Raw genomic sequence first — 25511 nt, 5'->3', positions numbered from 1 at the left:
TCTCTTCGGGCCTCGTCTCTTTACCGAAGTTGTGCTCAATCCGGAGGGCTAGAAAAAAGAAGAAAGACGAGAGTTAATTAATATGTGTACATACCAAAACAATGAATGCATCAATTAGCTAGTCAGCACAGGCTTAACTAATATATTTACCTGGCCGGACTCTGTTCGGTCACCGGAGCCGTCACCACGGGCTCCTTCTGGCACCAGCATTGGGTCGCCGGAGCCATCATAATCATGTCTTTCCTCCTCCATTCTTCGATCACCGTAGTCTTCTTCTTCACCTTGTTCTTCCAGATCATCATTGTCGTTATGATACGACAAGACATCACCTCCGTCTAAGATTATATCCCCCAACACCTCTTCTGCTTCCTCGTCTCGTCTGTGCTCCATTGTTTCTGCAAATATTACAACATGGCAATTATTACCCAAACATGACAGCAGGTGGATATATTAGTGCAAACGTAGACCTAGCTTATTCCGGGTTTGGGGTGGCCTCGGCAACGCTTCAAGGGTAGGGGCGCGGCGGGAGGGGTAGGAGACCGACATCGTTTTTTTCTAGGGTTTGGGTGTCCTCGAGAGTTTTGGTCGAGCGAGAGGGCCGGGGGGTGCTCCCGTGGTATAAGTTATCACGGTCGAAGTTATCCGGGAGGGGGTTATATCGACAAGGACGACATATATATATGGGAAAATAATGTTATCGGGGAGGGGGTAGGTCGAACCCCCCCCTCGTGTTGAAGTTATCGGGACACGGGGTATATCGACAACGACATATCCGATAAAAAATAAGAAGACGAAGAAGAAATAAAAAGAGGAGAAGAAGATATTAATAGAGGAGAAGATTGAATAAAAAAACAAGAAAAAAAAGAGGAGAAGAAGAAAGGAATAGAGGAGAAGAAGAGAAAATAGATATTCTATTTTCTCTTCTTCTCCTCTATTCCTTTCTTCTTCTCCTCTTCTTTTTTTTCTTTTTTCTTCTTCTTATTTATTTCTCCTCTTCTTCCTCTCCTCTTCTTCTCCTTTCTTCCTCTTCTTATTTTCCTTTTTCCTCTCATTCTTTTTCTTCTTCTTCCTTTCCTAGCTAGATATATAAAACTTTTCTAAAAATGTAACTTTTGCATATATACATGGAAAAAAAATGTTATCGGGGAGGGGGTATATCGACCCCCCCTCGACCCTCTTTTCCTTCTTCTTCCTTCTTCCTTCTTCCTCTTTTCTTCTCCAACACAAAACACATCTCATCTCATCTCATTTCATCCAAAAATAATTCTTTGCATATGAACATACATACATTTACTTTTTTTCTTAAATGTACATATGAACATTTTCTTAAATGAGCATATACAACATATACAGAGCATTATACAGTGAACATACATACATACATACATACATCGTAACAAAAAAATGAAAAATAGGCCGGTGGTCGACGACGGCGACGATGGTTGGCGGTGGCGCGCGCTTACGGATGGCGTGCGGGGACGGCAATGAGAAGGAACGGGGAGGAGGCAGGGGCTCACAATGCGGGGAGGGGTCGAGGTCACTAGCCGGAATCGCTGCGGCGGCGGACGAACGGCCTCGGGGATGAACGGGTCGCGGGAGCCGGCGTGGTGCTTCCCCGCAGCGACGGCGACGACGGGCGCGGGCGACGGCGACGATGGGCGCGGGCGACGACGATGGCGTCGGCGGGGGCGGCGGGCGGCGTCGGGGCAGCGGGAGGCGTCGACGGGGGCGCACGAACGGCGTCTGGGCGGCGGGAGGCGTCGGGCCAGCGGACGGCGTCGATTTGGGCAGCCTGGCGGTGTCGATGAGCTCGGCGTCGTCGGGCCAACTGGCGATGAGTTCGTCAAATTTTCCTAAGTGCTACTTATATACCCAGGCCTTTGGTCCCGGTTCATAGCACCAACCGGGACCAAAGACACCCTTTAGTCCCGGTTGGTGCCACCAACCGGGACCAAAGGCGGCCTTTGGTCCCGGTTGGTGGCACCAACCGGGACTAAAGGGGGGGCATTGGTCCCAGTTGGTGCCACCAACCAGGACCAAAGGCCCCCTTTAGTCCCGGTTGGTGCCACCAACCGGGACGGAAAGCCTTGCACAGCGGCGTGGTGATGGGAGTTTAGTCCCACCTCGCTAGCTGAGAGAGAGCCGCACCTGTTTATAAGGTGCGGTGCGCCTAAGCTGTCGAGCTCCTCTCTAAAGTAGGCTTACGGGCCTAACCTCTCTGTACATGCCTGTGGGCCTACTGGGCCTTCTGCGGGCCTGAATCCTGGCCCATGGATGGGTTTCTAGTCGTATTCAGGCCGTGGTGGCCCAGTAGGTGGCATAATTTTTATTTTTTGCCTGTTTTTTTGTTTTCTTTTTTGCTTTATTTATTTTGTTTTGTTTCTACTTACAACAAAAAACATATTTATTTTATTTTATTTTGTTTCTAATTACTTATTTATTTTACTTTATGATAATTCTTTTTGCAATTAAAGTTTCTAACAAAAAAAGTTCTTTATGAAAATTCTTTTTGCTTTTAATGATTTTGAACAGAAAATACTTCGATAATTTTAGTTGCATCAATTTTATATAATTTTAGTTTCAATAATACTAGAGGTTGCTTATAATGTTTTGAACAGAAAATACTTTGATAATTTTAGTTTCATAAATTTTATTTATGTTATTAAAGTTTATTTTATTTTGTTTCTACTTATATATTTTATTAAAGTTTATATTATTTTGTTTCTAATTACTTATTTATTTTATTTTTTATTTTTCATGCACCATTTTTCATGCATTTACTGATTATTTTGAGCTATAAGACCCTAAAATTGAAAAGCATTTCAAATGAACTCTGAAAAGGTTGAAAGTTGGCATGGTATCATCATTTCATCCACATAGCATGTGCAAGAAAGTTGAGAGGGTTACGGCAAAAACTGGATGCACTTCGTGTATAAAACAGACAATCTCTTTCGAAGTATCAGGATTTCATACGGAAAGTCGTCTGTTACAAAGGGATTTCATTTTTTTAAACCTATTTGAACTCCTGACTTTTTGTGTGTTCAAAATGCACCATTCAAAGCCACATCATCAATTTTCAACCCTTTCTGACTTGAGTTGTTATTTTTCATGCATTTATTGATTATTTTGAGCTATAAGACCCTGAAATTGAAAAGCATTTCAAATGAACTCTGAAAAGGTTGAAAGTTGGCATGGTAGCATGTGCAAGAAAGTTGAGAGGGTGACGGCAAAAACTGGATGCACTTCGTGTACAAAACGGACAATGGTATCATACTCGTCTGTTACAAAGTTGGCATGGTATCATCATAATAGTTGCGGGAGAAAGTCTTCACTTTTTCTTCGCTTGTGTCATTTGCTTATTGCACCGTAACCATGGATAATCTTCATCGTTTATCAGGATGCTTGGGTTGGCCTTGACATTGAAGGGAGGAATTTCATGAAACTTTTCATAATCTTCAGACATGTCTGTCTTGCCCTCCACTCCCACAATGTCCCTTTTTCCTGAAAGAACTATGTGGCGCTTTGGCTCATCGTATGATGTATTCGCTTCCTTATCTTTTCTTTTTCTCAGTCTGGTAGACATGTCCTTCACATAGATAACCTGTGCCACATCATTGGCTAGGACGAACGGTTCGTCAGTGTACCCAAGATTGCTCAGATCCATTGTTGTCATTCCGTACTGTGGGTCTACCTGTACCCCGCCTCCTGACAGATTGACCCATTTGCACTTAAACAAAGGGACCTTAAAATCATTTTCGTAGTCAAGTTCCCGTATGTCCATTATGTAACCATAATATGTATCCTTTCCCCTCTCGGTTGCTGCATCAAAGCGAACACCGCTGTTTTGGTTGGTGCTCTTTTGATCTTGGGCGATCGTGTAAAATGTATTCCCATTTATCTCGTATCCTTTGTAAGTCAATACAGTCGAAGATGGTCCCCTGGACAACGAGTACAACTCATCACAAACAGTGGTGTCACCTCTGAGACGTGTTTCCAACCAACTGCTGAAAGTCCTGATGTGTTCTCACACTGCTCCGGGTGTTTGGAGTGCAGACTGTTCTTGTGTTCATCGACATACGGGGTCACCAAGGTAGAGTTCTGTAGAACTGTGTAGTGTGCTTGAGACCAAGAATGCCTGTCCCTGCATATTATTGAGTCCGCTCCTAGCGTGCCTTTTCCAGTCAGTCTCCCCTCATACCGCGATTTAGGGAGGCCTATCTTCTTAAGGCCAGGAATGAAGTCAACACAAAACCCAATGACATCCTCTGTTTGATGGCCCATGGAGATGCTTCCTTCTGGCCTAGCGCGGTTACGGACATATTTCTTTAGGACTCCCATGAACCTCTCAAAGGGGAACATATTGTGTAGAAATACGGGCCCCAGAATGACAATCTCGTCGACTAGATGAACTAGGACGTGCGTCATGATATTGAAGAAGGATGGTGGGAACACCAGCTCGAAACTGACAAGACATTGCGCCACATCACTCCTTAGCCTTGGTATGATTTCTGGATCGATCACCTTCTGAGAGATTGCATTGAGGAATGCACATAGCTTCACAATGGCTAATCGGACATTTTCCGGTAGAAGCCACCTCAATGCAACCGGAAGCAATTGCGTCATAATCACGTGGCAGTCATGAGACTTTAGGTTCTGGAACTTTTTCTCTGGCATATTTATTATTCCCTTTATATTCGAAGACAAGCCAGTCGGGACCTTCATACTGAGCAGGCATTCAAAGAAGATTTCTTTCTATTCTTTCGTAAGAGTGTAGCTGGCAGGACCTTCATACTGCTTCGGAGGCATGCCGTCTTTTTCGTGCAAACGTTGCAGGTCCTCCTGTGCCTCAGGTGTATCTTTTGTCTTCCCATACACACCCAAGAAGCCTAGCAGGTTCACGCAAAGGTTCTTCGTCACGTGCATCACGTCGATTGAAGAGCGGACCTCTAGGTCTTTCCAGTAGGGTAGGTCCCAAAATATAGATTTCTTCTTCCACATGGGTGCGTGTCCCTCAGCGTCATTCAGAACAGCTAGTCCGCCGGGACCCTTTCCAAAGATTACGTGTAAATCATTGACCCTAGCAAGTACGTGATCACCGGTACGCATGACGGGCTTCTTCCGGTGATCTGCCTCGCCTTTGAAATGCTTGCCTTTCTTTCGACATTGATGGTTGGTCAGAAGAAATCGACGATGGCCTAGGTACACATTCTTCCTGCATTTGTCTAGGTATATACTTTCAATGTCATCTAAACAGTGCGTGCATGCGTGGTATCCCTTGTTTGTCTGTCCTGAAAGGTTACTGAGAGCGGGCCAATCGTTGATGGTTACAAACAGCAACGCGTGCAGGTTAAATTCCTCCTGTTTGTGCTCATCCCACGTACGTACACCGTTTCCATTCCACAGCTGTAAAAGTTCTTCAACTAATGGCCTTAGGTACACATCAATGTCGTTGCCGGGTTGCTTAGGGCCTTGGATGAGAACTGGCATCATAATGAACTTCCGCTTCATGCACATCCAAGGAGGAAGGTTATACATACATAGAGTCACGGGCCAGGTGCTGCGGTTGCTGCTCTGCTCCCCGAAAGGATTAATGCCATCCGCGCTAAAACCAAACCATACGTTCCTTGGGTCAGCTGCAAACTCAGCCCAGTACTTTCTCTCGATTTTTCTCCACTGCGACCCGCCAGCGGGTGCTCTCAACTTCCCGTCTTTCTTACGGTCCTCACTGTGCCATCGCATCAACTTGGCATGCTCTTCGTTTCTGAACAGACGTTTCAACCATGGTATTATAGGAGCATACCACATCACCTTCACAGGAACCCTCTTCCTGCGGGGCTCGCCGTCAACATCACCAGGGTCATCTCGTCTGATCTTATACCACAATGCACCGCATACCGGGCATGCGTTCAGATCCTTGTACGCACCGCGGTAGAGGATGCAGTCATTAGGGCATGCATGTATCTTCTGCACCTCCAATCCTAGAGGGCATACGACCTTCTTTGCTGCGTATGTACCGTCGGGCAATTCGTTATCCTTTGGAAGCTTATTCTTCAATATTTTCAATAGCTTCTCAAATCCTTTGTCAGGCACAGCATTCTCTGCCTTCCACTGCAGCAATTCCAGTACGGTACCGAGCTTTGTGTTGCCATCTTCGCAATTGGGGTACAACCCTTTTTTTGTGATCCTCTAACTTGCGATCGAACTTCAGCTTCTCCTTTTGACTTTTGCATTGCGTCCTTGCATCGACAATGACCCGGTGGAGATCATCATCATCGGGCACTGGTTCCTCTTGATCTTCAGCAGCTTCCCCCGTTGCAGCATCATTGGGCACATCGTCTGGTTCCTCTTGATCTTCAGCAGCTTCTCCCGTTGCAGCATCACCGTATTCAGGGGCACATAGTTGTCATCGTCCTCTTCTTCTTCGCCGTCTTCCATCATAACCCCTATTTCTCCGTGCCTCATCCAAACATTATAGTGTGACATGAAACCCTTGTAAAGCAGGTGGGTGTGAAGGATTTTCCTGTCAGAGTAAGACTTCGTATTCCCACATTTAGGGCATGGACAACACATAAAACCATTCTGCTTGTTTGCCTCAGCCACTTCGAGAAAATCATGCACGCCCTTAATGTACTCGGAGGTGTGTCTGTCACCGTACATCCATTGCCGGTTCATCTGCGTGCATTATATATAATTAAGTGTGTCAAAAACCATTACAGAACATCAAGAATAGATAATTAAGTGACCAAATTAATAGAAGTTCATCATCACATTAAAACCAAAGTACATACATAGTTCTCATCTAACAACATATAGCTCTCCAGAGCATCTAATTAATTAAACCGTACATTGAAACTATGTAAAACATTTCAATGCGAAAACAAATGCGATCATAATCGCAACCATGGTAACAATTGATCCAACAGCATAATGATACCAAGCCTCGGTATGAATGGCATATTTTCTAATCTTTCTAATCTTCAAGTGCATTGCATCCATCTTGATCTTGTGATCATCGACGACATCCGCAACATGCAACTCCAATACCATCTTCTCCTCCTCAATTTTTTTATTTTTTCCTTCAAGAAATTGTTTTCTTCTTCAACTAAATTTAAGCTCTCGACAATAGGGTCGGTTGGAATTTCCGGTTCACATACCTCCTAGATAAATAAAATCTATGTCACGTTGGTCGGCATAATTTTCATAAACAATAAATGAACCAATAGTTATAAAGATAATATATACCACATCCGAATCATAGACAGGATGAGGGCCGACGGGGGCGGATACCAAAACCATTGCACTACATAATAACAAGCAATACAATAGTAAGAAAATTAGACAAGTATCTATCTAAAGTAAGAATTTTTTTTCTTTCAGAAAGAAGATAAGAACAAGAGGCTCACCACGGTGGTGCCGGCGACGAGATCGGCGCGGGTGATCGACGGCGGTGAAGACGGGAATGGGACGTGACGGGCCGCTAAACCTAGACAAATCTCGAGGAAAATGGAGCTTTGAGGTCGAGCTTCGAGAGGATAAAGCTTAACTAGTGTGGCTCGGGCATTTCATCGAACACCTCATGTGCATAGGAGGTGAGCTAGAGCACCACAAAGCCCTCCCCTCGTCGGCCAGAGAAAAACAGAGCACTGGAGTGCTCTGCTCGCGGGCGAGGGGTATATATAGGCACCTCATTGGTCCTGGTTCGTGGCATGAACCGGGACTAAAGGGCAGCCTGTGGTCCCGGTTCAAGCCACCAACCGGGACCAATGGTGGTGGGCGAGGAGCGAGGCCCATTGGTCCCGGTTCGTCCCACCAACCGGGACCAAAGGGGCCAGACGAACCGGGACCAATGCCCCCACAAGGCCCGGCAGGCCCCTGGCCTCACGAACCGGGACCAGTGCCCCCATTGGTCCCGGTTCTGGACTGAACCAGGACTAATGGGCTGACCCGGCCTGAACCAAAGCCCTCTTTTCTACCAGTGCAAGTTTAACCTGAGTATTCTGCGTGTGCAAAACTGGCTTACACCCGTTGTAGATGGACGTAGAGCTTATCACACCCGATCATCACGTGGTGTCTGGGCACGACGAACTTTGGCAACGGTGCATACTCAGGGAGAACACTTTTATCTTGAAATTTAGTGAGAGATCATCTTATAATGCTACCGTCAATCAAAGCAAGATAAGATGCGTAAAAGATAAACATCACATGCAATCAATATAAGTGATATGATATGGCCATCATCATCTTGTGCTTGTGATCTCCATCTCTGAAGCACCGTCATGATCACCATCGTCACCGGCGCGACACCTTGATCTCCATCGTAGCATCATTGTCGTCTCGCCAACTATTGCTTCTACGACTATTGCTACCGCTTAGTGATAAAGTAAAGTAATTACAGGGCGATTGCATTGCATACAATAAAGCGACAACCATATGGCTCCTGCCAGTTGCCGACAACTCGGTTACAAAACATGATCATCTCATACAATAAAATATAGCATCATGCCTTGACCATATCACATCACAACATGCCCTGCAAAAACAAGTTAGACGTCCTCTACTTTGTTATTGCAAGTTTTACGTGGCTGCTACGGGCTGAGCAAGAACCGTTCTTACCTACACATCAAAACCACAACGATAGTTCGTCAAGTTAGTGCTATTTTAACCTTCTCAAGGTGAGGGAGTCCTGGATTAGGGGGTCCTCGGACAGCCAGACTATATCCTTTGGCCGGACTGTTGGACTATGAAGATACAAGATTGAAGACTTCGTCCCGTGTCCGGATGGGACTCTCCTTGACGTGGAAGGCAAGCTTGGCAATACGGATATGTAGATCTCCTGCCTTGTAACCGACTATGTGTAACCCTAGCCCCCTCCGGTGCCTATATAAACCAGAGGGTTTAGTCCGTAGGACGACAACAATCATACCATAGGCTAGCTTCTAGGGTTTAGCCTCTACGATCTCGTTGTAGATCAACTCTTGTAATACTCATATCATTAAGATCAATCAAGCAGGAAGTAGGGTATTACCTCCATCGAGAGGGCCCGAACCTGGGTAAACGTTGTGTCCCCTGCCTCCTGTTACCATCCACCTTAGATGCACAGTTCGGGACCCCCTACCCGAGATCCGCCGGTTTTGACACCGACATTGGTGCTTTCATTGAGAGTTCCACTGTGCCGTCACTGTAAGGCTTGATGGCTCCTTCGATCATCGGCAATAATGCGATCCAGGGTGAGGTTTTCCTCCCCGGACAGATCTTCGTATTCGGCGGCTTCGTACTGTGGGCTAACTCGCTTGGCCATCTGGAGCAGATCGATAGCTACGCCCCTGGCCATCAGGTCAGGTTTGGAAACTTGAACTATACTGCCGACATCCGCGGAGACTTGATCTTCGACGGATTCGAGCCCATATCAGGTGCGCCGCACGATCACGACGAGCATGATTTAGCTCTGCCGTCGGACTGTGTTCGGGAGATCACACCTGCAACTACTCCGGCCCTCAATCTGGAACAAATTGCGCCATCTGTGGATGGGTGGATGGACCCCGCCACAGAGGCCGCACACTCAGTGGCGATAGCGCCAAATACTGACTTCACCTCCTACGAGACCCGTGTTGCCGTACTGTTGGATTCGTCCCAGGCCACGGACTCCGAGCCGCTTGTGTCCGTGCCCATCAAATCCGATTGGGCACCGATCATGGAGTTTACCTCCGCGGATATCTTTCAGCACTCGCCTTTTGGCGACGTACTAAACTCGTTGAAGTCTCTCTCCCTGTCGGGAGACCCTTGGGCGAACTATGTCCGGCTAGAATGGGATGCGGACGACGAAGAAATTCGCGCCCCACCCACCACCCACTTAGTAGCCACTATCGACGATTTAACCGACATGCTCGACTTCGGCTCCGAAGACATCGACGGTATGGACGACGATGCAGGAGACGAACAAGAACCACCGCCCACAGGGCGCTGGACTGCCACCTCATCGTATGACATATACATGGTGGACACCCCCAAAGAAGGGGATGGCTATAAGACAACGGAGGATAATCCCTCCAAGAAGCAACCCAAGCACCGACGTCAGCGCCGCCGCTCTAAGTCTCGCCATAGCAAAAGCAGCGATACCGGCACAAGAGACAATAACGCTCCGGATAGTGCCGAAGACGACGATAATCCCCTCCAGCCAGACTTCGAGCGGGAGGATGAACAAGCTAGCCCTCCGGAACAGGCAGCAAACGGAGAATCAGAGGATGACAATTACATGCCTCTCTCCGAAGACGAAGTGAGCCTCGGCGACGAAGAATTTGTCGTGCCTGAGGATCCCGTCGAGCAGGAGCACTTCAAGCGCCGGCTTATAGCCACAGCAAACAGCCTGAAGAAAAAGCAACAACACCTTCGAGCTGATCAAGATTTGCTAGCGGATAGATGTACTGAAGTCCTGGCAGCCGAGGAATACGAACTCGAGCGCCCAACCAAGAGTTACCCAAAGCACAGGTTGCTACCTCAACTCGAAGAGGAAGCATTAAAACCTACATCACCAGCGTATGATGCGGCTGATCGGCGACCTCATGGCCGAGACAGAGAGGCATATCAGCCCGAAGACCAGCCCGCACCCCGCCGCCATTCAAACAAAAATACCAAGGCCCGGGGCAATACGCGGGACCTGCGAGACGTATTGGAAAACAAAAAAACATGCAAGGTCGATCTACGAATCACGGGGTCGCGCCCCAACACGTGACGATGATCGTCACGCCGGATACACTAAAAGCAAATCCGGTCGGGCCAAACACAGCAGACAAGACTCGGATGAACTACGTCGTGATATAGCCCGGCACAGAGGCGCCACACACCCCCTATGCTTCACTGATGAAGTAATGGATCACGAATTCCCAGAAGGGTTTAAACCCGTAAAAATTGAATCATATGATGGTACTACAGACCCCGCGGTATGGATAGAAGACTTCTTCCTCCACATTCACATGGCCCGCGAGGATGACCTACATGCCATCAAGTATCTCCCGCTAAAACTCAAAGGGCCGGCTCGACATTGGCTTAATAGCTTGCCGGCAAACTCCATCGGAAATTGGGAGAGCCTGGCAGATGCATTCTTGGACAATTTCCAGGGCACTTATGTGCGACCGCCGGATGCTGACGATTTAAGTCATATAACTCAGCAGCCAGGGGAATCGGCCAGGAAATTCTAGACCCGGTTCCTAACTAAGAAAAAACAAATTTTCGACTGTCCGGATGCAGAGGCCTTAGCGGCATTTAAACATAACATCCATGACGAATGGCTCGCCCGACACCTCGGTCAAGAGAAGCCAAAATCCATGGCAGCCCTCACGACACTTATGACCCACTTTTGCGCGGGCGAAGATAGCCGGTTGGCTCATAGTAACAATACAGCAAGCAAACCTGGCACATCAAAGGCCAGGGATAGCAACGGCGAACCACGACGCAACAAACACAAGCACCGCAAATATGGTGAAAACGCCAAAGATACGGCAGTCAATGCCGGATTCAGGGGCTCAAAGTCCGGTCAGCGGAAGGGGCCACTCAAAAATAATAATTCGGGTCCATCCAGTTTGGACCGCATACTCGATCGCCAATGCCAAATTCATGGCACCCCAGGAGTGCCAGCCACCCATACCAACAGAGAATGCTGGGTCTTCAAACAACACGGCAGGGCAAGCGCCAAAAACGGAGAAGGGGGGGTCCCAAAGCGATGATGGCGACGAAGAGCCCAGATCACTGAACACGGGAGAGGGCAAAAGAAGTTTCCCCCGCATATTCAATTGGTGAATGTGGTAAATACCACCCAAATTACCAACTCGGACCGGATACGCACCCTTAAGGATGCCGACTTAACGGAACTAGCCGTCCCACAATATAAACTAGGGCCGGTCACCTTCAACCGCACGGATCGTCCGGTTAACGCCAATCATGGCAATCCAACCGCACTAGTCCTCGACCCAATAATAGACGGGTTCCACCTCACTCGAGTCCTTATGGACGGAGGCAGCAGCCTAAATCTGCTTTACCAGGACACAGTGTGCAAGATGGGCATCGATCATTCGGCGATCAAACCCACTAAAGCCACTTTCAGAGGCATTATACCAGGTGTGGAAGCCAGCTGTACAAGCTCCATTGCCCTTGAGGTAGTCTTCGGATCACCAGAAAATTACCGTACCGAAGAGTTAATCTTCGAAATCGTCCCTTTCCGCAGTGATTATCACGCACTGCTCGAACGAGCCGCGTTCGCTCGATTCAACGCGGTGCCACATTATGCCTACCATAAGCTCAAGATGCCCGGTCCACGCGCGTCATCACGGTCAATGGCAAGGCCGAACCTTCCCCCGACACAAACAAATACACCACTGCTTTAGCAGCAGAAGCAACGAGCAGCACCTTGCAGCCGAACCTCGAGTCGACGTCCAGGCTCCCGGACACCGTCAAGGGACTCCGAACTGCTTCGCGGAAGGATAGCCCGGCTCGTCCAGAGCTCAATTAAACACTCCGGCAAAGGCCAGGACAGGCCGAGCTCAGCGGCTCAACCGCTCTCCGGCACGCAAATATTTCTTACATTTCCTTCGCAGGTTCACCTTTGCGCCGACCAGGACGGGCCATACGGAGGCAGCTTGAACGTGCAAGGGAATCCTTAGACATTCCCCGCAATGACCATCCGGCTATATCACGGATCCGCACTCAGCTTCTCCCCCCTGGTCTCAGCAGGTTCCGCAATCATATTCCATTTCTATCACATTACTTGTACTCATACGCATAGACGTACTATTCAAATACAACATGTGGATTTATATGACGTTTACCTGCTGTTATTTCTTATCAAAATTCTTTTGTCAAATGGCATCCATACACAGCGATATGCCTTAAAATATGCCAGGGGCTTCGTTTTACCCATAACATGGCAATAAAGTCCGAACACCTTCATGGAAGTTCGGCACCCCGAACCTATAGCATTATATGCATCAGCTCCAAATCATGTCTTGGGTCAATAGTTGGGTTGGCCCGGCTACCATGTTTTGGTACCTTACGTTCCGCTATATCGGCTAAGGTAGCACTGGGAGAACTACTGCGATTGTGTCCCGGTTCTTCCGGACGAGCACCTCAGTAGAGAAAGCCGAAAACTGACTGCCATGATACGGCGAGAGCTGGTCAGCTGTTCGAGTGGTCATAAAATCTTTAAGGATTTCTCCCGCATAATGCCCCTAGTACGGTCTTTTTCGGGACCCTCTAAAACATTGTGTCCCCTGCCTCCTGTTACCATCCGCCTTAGACGCACAGTTCGGGACCCCCTACCCGAGATCCTCCAGTTTTGACACCGACACAAGGACTGGGCGTAGTCACACTCGGTTCAACTAAAGTTGAAGAAACTGACACCCGCCAGCCACCTGTGTGCAAAGCACGTCGGTAGAACCAGTCTCGCGTAAGCGTACGCGTAATGTCGGTCCGGGCCGCTTCATCCAACAATACCGCCGAACCAAAGTATGACATGCTGGTAAGCAGTATGACTTGTATCACCCACAACTCGCTTGTGTTCTACTCGTGCATATAACATCTACGCACAAAACCTGGCTCGGATGCCACTGTTGGGGAATGTAGTAATTTCAAAAAAATTCCTACGCACACGCAAGATCATGGTGATGCATAGCAACGAGAGGGGAGAGTGTGTCCACGTACCCTCGTAGACCGAAAGCGGAAGCGTTAGCACAACGCGGTTGATGTAGTCGTACGTCTTCACGATCCGACTGATCAAGTACCGAACGCACGGCACCTCCGAGTTCAGCACACGTTCAACTCGATGACGTCCCTCAAACTCCCATCGAGCCGAGCTTTGAGGGAGAGTTCCGTCAGCACGACGGCGTGGTGACGATGATGATGTTCTACCGACGCAAGGCTTCGCCTAAGCACCGCTACGATATTATCGAGGTGGATTATGGTGGAGGGGGGCACCGCACACGGCTAAGAGATCCAAGGGATCAATTGTCGTGTCTCTAGGGGGTGCCTCCCTCCCCCTATATAAAGGAGCGGAGGAGGGGGAGGGGGCCGGCCACCCTTGGCGCGCCCCATGAGGAGTCCTACTCCCACCGGGAGTAGGACTCCCCCCTTCCATGTTGGAGTAGGAGAGGAGAGGGAAGGAGAGAGAGGGGGAAAGGAAAGGGGGGCGCCGCCCCCCTCCTTGTCGAATTCGGACTTGGGGGGGGAGGGGCGCGCGACTACCCCTTGGCCGCCTCTCCTCTTCCACCACTTGGGCCCATGAGGCCCAATAACCTCCGGGGGGTTCCGGTAACCCCCCGGTACTCCGGTATATATTCGATAACCCCCGGAACCATTCTGGTGTCCGAATATAGTCGTCCAATATATCAATCTTCATGTCTCGACCATTTCGAGACTCCTCGTCATGTCCGTGATCACATCCGGGACTCTGAACTACCTTCGGTACATCAAAACACATAAACTCATAATATAACCGTCATCGAACTTTAAGCGTGCGGACCCTACGGGTTCGAGAACTATGTAGACATGAACGAGGCACGTCTCTGGTCAATAACCAATAGCGGAACCTGGATGCTCATATTGGCTCCCACATATTCTACGAAGATATTTATCGGTCAAACCGCATAACAACATACGTTGTTCCCTTTGTCATCGGTATGTTACTTGCCTGAGATTCGATCGTCGGTATCTCAATACCTAGTTCAATCTCGTTACCAGCAAGTCTCTTTACTCGTTACGTAATGCATCATCCCGCAACTAACTCATTAGTCACATTGCTTGCAAGGCTTATAGTGATGTGCATTACCGAGAGGGCCTAGAGATACCTCTCCGACAATCGGAGTGACAAATCCTAATCTTGAAATACGCCAACCCAACAAGTACCTTCGGAGACACCTGTAGAGCACCTTTATAATCACCCAGTTACGTTGTGACGTTTGGTAGCACACAAAGTGTTCCTCCGGTAAACGGGAGTTGCATAATCTCATAGCCATAGGAACATGTATAAGTCATGAAGAAAGCAATAGCAACATACTAAACGATCAAGTGCTAAGCTAACGGAATGGGTCAAGTCAATCACATCATTCTCCTAATGATGTGATCCCGTTAATCAAATGACAACTCATGTCTATGGTTAGGAAACAAAAACATCTTTGATTAACGAGCTAGTCAAGTAGAGGCATACTAGTTACACTCTGTTTGTCTATGTATTCACACATGTATTATGTTTCCGGTTAATACAATTCTAGCATGAATAATAAACATTTATCATGATATAAGGAAATAAATAATAACTTTATTATTGCCTCTAGGGCATATTTCCTTCAGGCGCCACCCCCCTCCTAGTCCAATTCGGACTCAAGGGGGAGGGCGGCGCGGCCTGCCCTGGTAGCCCCTCTCTCTCTCCACTAAGGCCCATCTAGGCCCACTAGTTCCCCCCCCCCCGGGGGGGGGGGGCGTTCCGGTAACCCTCCGGCACTCCAGTTTTCTCCGAAATCACCCGGAACACTTCCGGTGTCCGAATATAGCCGTCCAATATATCAATCTTTATGTCTCGACCATTTCGAGACTCCTCGTCATGTCCGTGATCATATACGGGACTCCGAACTACCTTCGGTACATCAAAACACATAAACTCATAATACCGATCGTCACCGAACATTAAGCGTGCGGACCCTATGGGTTCGAGAACTATGTAGACATGACCGAGACACGTCTCCGGTCAATAACCAATAGCGGAACCTGGATGTTCATATTGGCTCTCACATATTCTAGGAAGATCTTTATCGGTCAAACCGCATACAACATACGTTGTTCCCTTTGTCATCGGTATGTTACTTGCCCAAGATTCGATCGTCGGTATCTCAATACCTAGTTCAATCTTGTTACCGGCAAGTCTCTTTACTCGTTTCGTAATGCATCATCCCGCAACTAACTCATTAGTCACATTGCTTGCAAGGCTTATAATGATGTGCATTACCGAGAGGGCCCAGAGATACCTCTCTGACAATCGGAGTGACAAATCCTAATCTCGATCTATGCCAACTCAACAAACACCATCGGAGACACCTGTAGAGCATCTTTATAATCACCTAGTTACGTTGTGATGTTTGATAGCACACAAAGTGTTCCTCCGGTATTCGGGAGTTGCATAATCTCATAGTCATAGGAACATGTATAAGTCATGAAGAAAGCAATAGCAACATACTAAACGATCAAGTGCTAAGCTAACGTAATGGGTCAAGTCAATCACATCATTCTCTAATGATGTGATCCCGTTCATCAAATGATAACTCATGTCTATGGCTATGAAACTTAACCATATTTGATTAACGAGCTAGTCAAGTAGAGGCATACTAGTGACACTCTGTTTGTCTATGTATTCACACATGTACTAAGTTTCCAGTTAATACAATTATAGCATGAATAACAAACATTTTCATGATATAAGGAAATATAAATAACAACTTTATTATTGCCTCTAGGGCATATTTCCTTCACAAACCTTCCAAACCATTTGCTCCACATGAGAGAGAATCAAGCCTAAGAATTGAGCCTTTTATGTGGAGGTCACTGAGTAGTGCCCACTAATCGTGTGCTTCCATGCAATGGCATCCTCGAAGTGTTCATCGAGATGGAAGTCGCGAACGAGCATCCAAAGGAAAATAATTGGCGGATGTGCTCAATGAAAACGATGGTGGATCGGTTGATCTTGAGGATCCACGCATTTTCCTTTCGAGCCTCTCGCACCTTCCAATTCTTTCTCAAAGAGGCCTCCAAGATGAGAGGAGCGATGTCTGTGGGTTTTCTCCCAAGGAGTCATGGAGAGCCCCAAAAGGGGGTCTTGGTACCATTCCCCATGGCGATGGTTGTTGAGGCATAGAAAAAGTTGAGGTCCTCCTCGTCACATGGAATTCCTATGCCAACCCACATCTTGGTTGGTTCCTTCCACTCGTACCAAGGCCATCTCAAGCGCAAAGCGCACATGAACTTGGAGGTGTTGAGGACCCCTAAGCCATCATACTCATGTGGCCGGCAAACGACCACCCAATTGACCTTGCATTTCGCATTCGTCGTCCTATCGGAGCCGGGCCAAAGGATGCCCATTCAAGATCGTTGACATTATGTAGGAAACTTGGTGGAATAACAAGAGGCATGGTGAAGTAGACCGCTTGGGAGGTGATCACATACTTGACAAGGGTTGTGCGCCCAATCGTGGTGATGTTTTGGCCTTCGTAAGTGACCAACTTGTTTGCAACTTTGTCCTCAAGAAATTGAAGATCCACCTTCTTCAATTCTCAAATGAAAGGGGGGGGGGGGCAATTATCTCATTGGGAACTAAGTTCTAGACATCTGCAAGTTTTGAAAAATATGTCCAAAGTTTAGATGGTTGCATCGAATGGGCACCACTGAACTTTTATGAAAGTTGGTGCATAAGACCGTGACCTCCCTGAAACCTCTCAATATGACCAAAAGTTTGTCAGTATCTCTTTTAATTGGGGCCATAAACATCACCGCATCATCCACATAGAGGGAGGTTCGCACCATGGCACCCCTCCGATGAATCATATGGACAAACCCCTTACGTGTTGCCAATTCAATGATTTGTTGTAACGGGTCAGTAGCGATGACGAAGCGGAAGGAGAGGGGGTCCCCTTGCTGAAGACCATGGCCATTCTTGATGAGGGGGCCGGCTACGCCATTCAAAAGGATCCTTGAGGAAGAAGAGCAAAGGAGTGCCATGATCCAATCTCTGAACTTACTTGGGAACCCTCTCTGTTGGAGGAGAGTAAGGATGTGTTCCCACTTGGGAACGCTTCCTGCTATCGTAGTACAGAATTTGGTACTACTGAAAACAGAGGGTCGTAGATTAGGAGCCTGTTCGGAAATGGTCCAGCTCCTCTGAATCCTCAACTCCCACTCCTCCATCCAAGATGCTGCTCCTTGTAAAAAAATAGCGCTGAAAAAACTGTTCGGCAAGCAGCTTCGCTCCCGATTCACGAGGAGAGGCAGAACCGTATACGCGAGCGAGTCGGGCGCGGCCGCTCGAACCGTTTTCCACTTGGCGGTGGTAATCCTTTTGTAAATCTTACCAACTCTCTGATTTTAAAGATTTGAGATCCTGAAAACTGTAGCTCCGTGGAATTGCATTGTAGCCTGCTCCACTCCAGATTTTCAACTCCGCAGAGTTCAGGTGTTCGGCACAGCTCCACCAACTCCAGGAGCGGAGTTGAGGAGTGGAGAGAATCCGAACACGTCCTAGATATGCACCATGTATGGCAGGCTGCTATCATATTGCGCAAATGGCTTTGTTATGCATCGTCACATGCACATACATTGTACTGTATATTTTTGGAGTGAAGGAGCTCCAGACTCCCATTTTAATTGGAACCACATGCAGCAGGGTGGCCAAAGTCAGATGCACCATGTTGTAAACTCCCAGAAAATCACCTCTGCATCTTACGAATCATCTCTGCGGTCTGCTACACACGAATGAACTGACACTGACACTGAAGGACAAAATCAGGCAGGATTGTGAACAGCCTTACACATTCCACTATATAGAACTACATTTGAATCTTCAGTACAGAACTGCTAGAATGTTACGTAGTACTCGTAGTTTCGTAGTGATTTTCACTACAGAACTACTAGAATCTTCAGTGTTAAGGGAGAAGCTAGGTAGGAGACTCAACACACTTAGCAAATGGATTGGTCAGACCAGGAGCATCTGATACCATGTTAAGGGAGAAGCTAGGTAGGAGACTCAACACGACACACTTGATTCATCCATCGACGGGGCGATATATACAGGTTACAGGGAGCACCGTCGGGTGATCGTGTGCCACTACTCAGACCATCGTGCGCCACTACGTGGGCATCGTGGTGTACACAGGGGCTGGTTTACAACTGCTGTACATGTACTATCATACGTACAGTCTATCATCCAGGAACTACTTTTCTCCAATTTATTTATTCAGTTACCCACAAACTCCCACATTTGACTAGAGTATGGGTTGAAACAGATTTGGCATAAATTTGCAGCACCGTCCATTTACCTCTCCCACGGGTACCATCATTTTTCAAAAGTCATACGAGTGTGGTCACACATCAATTTGAATCTCCCATATATAGTTACAAAAGCTGCAATTTGGGATGTCAGCAAGCCTTTTGAGTAAGACAGAAAGTTAGCTTCCACCGATAATCTTGTCTAAGTTATCTTCAGAGCCAGATCATGTGTGGGGTCTGCAAACTCTCAGTTTACAAGAATATAAAGGCCTTTCGACATAAACAGAATGATCACCCATGATATATGACACACATAACATCACTGTCATTCAGCCATAGTTCCCTGCCACAACCAAAAAAGGACAACAGTGATTAGCACATCAAATTGAGTACAAGCAATTCAGACAATTGAAATCTTCAATGCCACATTATTGTTTAAACAATGTACATGTTGCTGAGAGAAACAGACATCATGGTGATGTTGCTAGCCTATCATATACCAGGGCTGCCAACTAGCTGGAGCAGAGTGGAACTCATCAAAGCTTGAATTGACTCTAGCTTGATTTGATAAGGATCCGTAACTCTACAAATACACATATATGACTATACTAAGGCCGAATTATTCTGTAAATACACATATATGAGTATAATATATGGTTGAGCTTGGCCTGGCACATTAATGTGGTATATTACACAAGTATGAATTTGAGCCTAATCTTCACAAGCTCGATCTCAGCTCAACTGGGCTCAGGCCAAGCTTACAATATGCTCGAGTTCCACCTGGTAAGGCTTGAAATGGAATACATACATAATACATACATATGTTATATTATATACAAGTATGGATTCGAGCCTAATTTAGACAAGCTCGATCTCAGCTTAACTGGGCTCGAGACAAGCTACAATAGTTTGTCAACCCAGAACACTTTTGACAGCACTAGCTATGACTTTATTCATAAACAATTGAACCTCAGCGAAGAAGAACATTATGGCCAACATGATAGAACTGAATGAGGTATGGATTACCGGAAAGTTTTGTTGTATTATGGACCCCATACTTCCAATCAACAATATGCTTTGCACGTGCATTATGTAATGCCCTGAATAAATCTTCAGCAGATTTATCCCGTGTTAACCTACAAAAACTGCAGCCAAAAGTTATCCATATATGTTAGTCACATCTCTAATGGTTTCATTTGGTAGAGAGCATGTCTGTCCAAGCGTCAACCCAGGAAGAGGTATGAATTCAGTATCAATTTCTTCTCTTGTCGAGCCATAGGATTCCCTCCCGGGAACACACAAAAGCTTTGCGTTTCATTGCACTGATAGAAAAGAATCCTATACAACACTAAGACTAGGCCGTTACACTGAACACGCATGGTAAGAGAACAGGAATTAGGCGACATAGGAAATGTCTCTTTTCATCAACAGTGTCAACTTGCCTGCATACAGTTGATATACATTGATAGTTTATCTGTCATGCAGCATCGCGCTCTTGCATGAGCAATGAGATGATGTTTAAGTCTTTCAGCTGCACCTATCCAGCTTCCCTTTGTTTCCTGTTTGCTTTTCGCTACCATGCAAAATGGTCACAAGGTTTGCTGTTGAATAGATTGATAATTGACATGCAGCGAAAAGCAAACTGGATAAGCATATATTTTAAGCACTCACCAGATTCCAATCCAGGCGCTTCTAGGGGGTTAACAGACTGTTGGCTATCTCAATATTGCATCCACGAACCCATGGCAGGCCACAGCATAGCAACATAGTCAGTCAGTATACTCTTCTCTGCTTTGTGTGTTATAACTCAACAAAATTTTCTGAATGGCAACCCAACATCTCATCTGGAATCATCAGAATGTATCTACTTTGGGGCTTATAGAAAAAAAGAAGTCAAAACAGGGTATCACCAGAAGTCACCACATGAACAACTTCCATTCCTAAAATGATGAAACCGATTTCCGTCCCTAATGTCAATATCTCTCTTGGTGACTTGTGACACAAACTTGAAGAAAGTGTGACAGTCACCACATATCCTAAGGTTCTTCATTATCTGTATAGGCATGCCCTGGGGTGTAACAAGAAGGCCATAAGCAACAGCAAGCTTCTCACTGTGATACAGAAGGGAACTCTCCTTCTGCTCTTCATCGATGTCATGGAGAACAAATTCAGTGTCAGGTACATAGCCTGCAGTCCTTAACGAAGTGTACAAATCCTGGAGGGTAGATTCTACCTCTTCAATTTGCTCATGCTGTTTATCTCCAGTGACAAATGAGTACACTTTGTTCCTAATCTGCATCCAGCTACAGCCAGGCTCTTTTGTGACACCTTGTTGTTTCATAATTCTCCGTACCTCCGCAACTTCTACCCACATCCCTAGAGAAGAATATATATTTGATAACATGACATAGTTGCCAGAATTTGATGGCTCAATAGCAAAGAGTCTCTCAGCAGCCCTTCTACCGATTTCCGCATTCTTGTGAATCTTGCATGCCCCAAGAAGAGCACTCCAAATCACTGCATCTGGCTCAATAGGCATATCATATATAAATTGTTCAGCTCCTTGCACATTACCAGTTCGCCCAAGTAGATCCACCATGCACGCATAGTGTTCCAGCAGAGGAGTCAGTCCATAATCCCTGCTCATTGACTTGAAAAATTGCCAACCTTCATCTACCAAACCAGCATGGCTGCATGCATTTAAAAGCCCCACAAAAGTGACCTCATTTGGCAACACCCCTGCAGATCTCATATGTTTATACATCTTGATGGCCTCTCTGCCAAGGCCATGTTGTGCACAACCTGTAATGAAGGAATTCCATGTAAATATGTCCCGTTCCTCCATTGAATCAAAAACCTTATGAGAATCTGCAGAACCACACTTGAAATACATTGACATGAGAGCATTAGCGACTATAAGTTCTGAATCCCTTCCGTGTTTGATGGCTACTGTGTGGATTTGCTGCCCAAGCTTAGGAGCACCAAGACTTCCACACATGCTGAGAAGTATAGTTAATATCGGGGAATTTGGTACTTCATGCTTGTGTAACATTATTTTGAAAAACTCCACTGCCTCAGTCCCCCGCTCAGCCTGTGCATATGCAGATATTATCGTAGTCCAAGAGACAACATCCCGACTGAGCATATTGTCAAATATATGTCTTGCATCCTCCAGCATATTATTGTGCACAAGTGCCGAAATAAAGGAGTTCCATGACACAGTGTCTTTCACTCGCATTCGACTGAAGACCTGTCTCACATACTCCATGTTTCCGCACTTGCCATACATAGTAATGAGAGCATTACCTATATAGCTATTGAACTGGCAACCGGCCTTGACCGCAAGTGAATGCACTTGGTTTCCTGTCTCAAGAGCTCCAATATTTGAACAAGCAAAGAAGCTACTGGTCAAACTAGATAGGCTAGGTAACATCCCGTTCCTATGCTGTGCTTGGAGTAAATCCAAAGCTTCTTGATTCCTTCCATTCTGTGCATACCCCGCAATCATTCCAGCCCAGGATATTGTGTTCCTGAAAGGCATCCTATCGAACAGCTCCTTTGCCTCATCAACCATTCCATTCTGCATATACCCAGTAATCATGGCGTTCCAGGACACAACAATAGGATCAGGAATCTGATCAAATAAAATCCTTGCATCAGTAATCCTGCCACATCGAGCTAAGCCTGTGAGCAGTGCAGTCTGGCATGGAATGGACTTTACAGGGTCTCTTTCATAGACGGCAGTAGCAGCATCGATTCGACCACCATGAGATAGTGCAGCGATCATAGTTGACCATGTGTACTCATTCCTCTCTGGCATACCCTCAAAGAATTTCATTGCAGTGTCAAGCGCACTTGCATCCCTAGTATACGCATTTAACATCGATGTCCCAATGACCACATCACTCTCAAAGCCTGTCTTAAGGGCTAAAGGGCGTAGGCCCTCTAGAACACCAAGATCCCGTAGACCTGTCACAGCTAAAAGCACAGACGCGAAGTTTGACTGGTCTGGTGACACGCCTTCACGATGCATCATGCGAAAGATGTCCCAAGCCTTGCCATGCTGCTCGATTCTAGCATACCCAGAGATCACCACTGTCCAAGAAACCAAGTTGCGCTCTGGCATTTGCTCAAACAGATGCCATGCATCCACCATCTGCCGGCTGTGGCAGTACCCGGTGAGCATCGAGTTCCACGACGTGACGTCCTTGCTCGGCATCGCGTCGAACAGCCTGCGCGCCATAGTGACGTCCCCGTTGCGGACATAGCAGCTGACCATGGCGTTCCACGCGATGGTGTTCCGCTCGAGCATTCCGTCGAACACCCTGCGGGCGTCGAGCACGCGGCCGAGGCGGGCGTACCCCGACAGCAGGATGGTGCTCGTGCGCACGTTCCCTCCGGAGATGGCGTCGACGAGGGACCTCGCGTCCTCGAGCATCCCGCTGTTGCAGTAGGCGGAGATCATGGTGTTCCAGGCGAAGATGCTGCGGTGTGGCATGGCGTCGAACACCTCCCGGGCCTCCCGCAGGCGGCCGAGCCACGCGAGCTCCTGGATACGGTCGGTGTGCGCGCTCCTGTCGAACACCCGGTGGGCGCTCCTCGCGGGGAGCGGCGCCGTGGCTGCAGCGGTGGCAGCCGCGGCCGTGAGGCGGCGGCGGAGGAGCAGGCAGCGCGCCATGGGCTTGCTCCATTTGGTGGGGAACAGCATCAAAAAACCGGAAAAACGGCGAATTATGGTGGTGACCTACATTTGGGCCCACATGTCAGGGGAAGTTGGGAACAAATGCACCCGTTAAGATGGGAACTGGAAACTTGTCATGGATAACAGGGACACGGCTTACTCATTACCCGTCTCCACTTTTGAAAAACGTAGAGTAATTTCGTAGATTCCGTCGGTTCTTTTTAGTCAGTATATAAGTCTTGACACAAATCTAATACGCGGAATAAAAAAGACCGGAGAGATTATAATGAGAAGCACACCCTCTAAGGCATGCATAGAGGGATGCTTAGTAAAATAAATTGACTTTTTCTTAAGCACCCGTGCTTACCTCTATGGGAGAGGTACCTAATTAAGCGTCTAAAATAAAAACAATGTCTATCATCTACAAATAAACATCGGTGATTACGAAAAAAAGGGTCTATATCCGCAAGCACCCCCTAATCACCTTGTACAGAAATGAGACATAAAAGTACAAGGCCTAATCGTTTCAAAGTGTACCGGTCTAGCAGCCATCCTTATTTTTTGACAACCTTAGAGCATCTCTAGCCGTTCGGCCCCTCAGGACGCCGAAAAAGAGCCGCCTGGGGGCGAACCGGCGCTTGCTTGCCGTGTGGGGGCGACTGCGTTCTCAGTCGACGCCCCCAGGTCGCCGATAAAATCGTGCGAACTCGGCGATATTTCATACAAATTTGCACAAACTCGGCGAAACTTCATTGAAATTTGTACAAAAACAGATAAAACATGCAAACTACGCCAAACTACGCCTAGCCCTGCTGCGCCGTGGACACCGTCCGCCATCTACATGCCGAGAAGCCTGTAGAAACAGGTGTAGTCGTCGTCGTCGCGCCCCCCGCCGGAGCCGCCGCCGTCCCTACTGCACCCCTGGCCAGGGTCGCCGACGCGCGGTGGGGGGTTGGACGGCCCGACCTCGTCCTCCTCGTCACTGTCGAGGATGATGACGACACCCTCCTTGCGTCCGCGGCACCGGGCCTGGAGCTCCGCATATGCCCGGCGCTGGCGGAGCACCTGCTCACGGACGTAATCCTCCCTCGCCCACTTGAGGGCGGCCTCGTCGTCGGGGGCCACCATGTCCGCGTGCTCCGGCTGCACGGGGAGCAGCCCCGGCTCGGGCTTCGGCCGGACCAGGCGGAGGGAGCGCGGGGAGGGGCGGGCAGCCTCGTTGATGACGAGGGCGCCGCTGTGGGTGCGGCGCCGGAGCGGCGTCTCCTCCGGCTCCGGCTTGACGGGGTGGAGCGCCGGCGAGCCGGAGGAGAGCGAGTCGGAGCCCGACGACGAGGACGTCCCCGGCTCCATTCGCCGCAGCATCCAGGAGCTACCACGGCGGTGAGAGAAGGACGACCGCGGCGGGTACTCGAGCCGCGGCGTGTTGCCGGTCTCGATGTGGTCGAGGATGGCCTCGAGGGTGGGGCCGGGCACGCCCCACCAGTCGCGCCGCCCATCGACGTTGAGGCGTCCGCAGGGGAGGATGCCGTTGGTGGAGGCGATCTGGTCTTCGCGGCGGCGCTCGAAGTACATCGTCCACAGCGTGTGGCTGTCGGCGGCGTACCTCGGCTCCTTCCGCTGCTCCTTCATCAGCGACGAGCGGATGCGGGCGATCTCGGCCCGCCATGCCGCCCCTTCGGGCACCGGCGGCACCGGGACACCGCCGACGCTCAGCTTCCACGACCCCGACACACGCATGTCCGGGGGCGCCGGATAGTCGGCCTCGTAGGGGAGGCGCGCCTCCAGCTCTTGGAGATGGCGGCGGCCGAAGCCGTTC

At 48.2% G+C, this 25511-nt stretch overlaps 1 protein-coding gene across 3 annotated transcripts; it reads right to left on the bottom strand.

Moving 5' to 3' along the window:
* Positions 1 to 18762: 18762 nt before the first annotated feature.
* LOC109751075 (pentatricopeptide repeat-containing protein At4g14050, mitochondrial) lies at positions 18763 to 23771 on the bottom strand. 3 transcript variants are annotated; one of them, XM_073500605.1, is made up of 4 exons: positions 20683 to 23771; positions 20454 to 20584; positions 20038 to 20156; positions 18763 to 19354 (listed from the first exon to the last, which is right to left on the bottom strand). In XM_073500605.1, exon 1 carries the CDS (start codon positions 23717 to 23719, stop codon positions 20918 to 20920), a length of 2802 nt encoding a protein of 933 aa, XP_073356706.1. In that variant the 5' UTR covers positions 23720 to 23771; the 3' UTR covers positions 18763 to 19354; positions 20038 to 20156; positions 20454 to 20584; positions 20683 to 20917. The 3 variants fall into 3 exon arrangements, with proteins under 3 accessions (XP_073356706.1, XP_020165571.1, XP_073356701.1); XM_020309982.4 differs by having other exon boundaries at positions 20038 to 20584; XM_073500600.1 differs by having other exon boundaries at positions 20038 to 23771.
* Positions 23772 to 25511: the final 1740 nt, after the last annotated feature.

Source organism: Aegilops tauschii, chromosome 1 (assembly GCF_002575655.3).
Source record: "Aegilops tauschii subsp. strangulata cultivar AL8/78 chromosome 1, Aet v6.0, whole genome shotgun sequence".
Lineage (NCBI taxonomy): Eukaryota > Viridiplantae > Streptophyta > Magnoliopsida > Poales > Poaceae > Aegilops > Aegilops tauschii.
The sequence above is the reverse complement of the archived record's forward strand: the minus strand, read 5'-3'. Positions and strand labels throughout refer to the sequence as shown.

What these genes read in the sequence shown, in the direction of transcription:
- LOC109751075 (XM_073500600.1), bottom strand. Translation starts at nt 23,719, where the DNA reads ATGCTGTTCCCCACCAAATGGAGCAAGCCCATGGCGCGCTGCCTGCTC.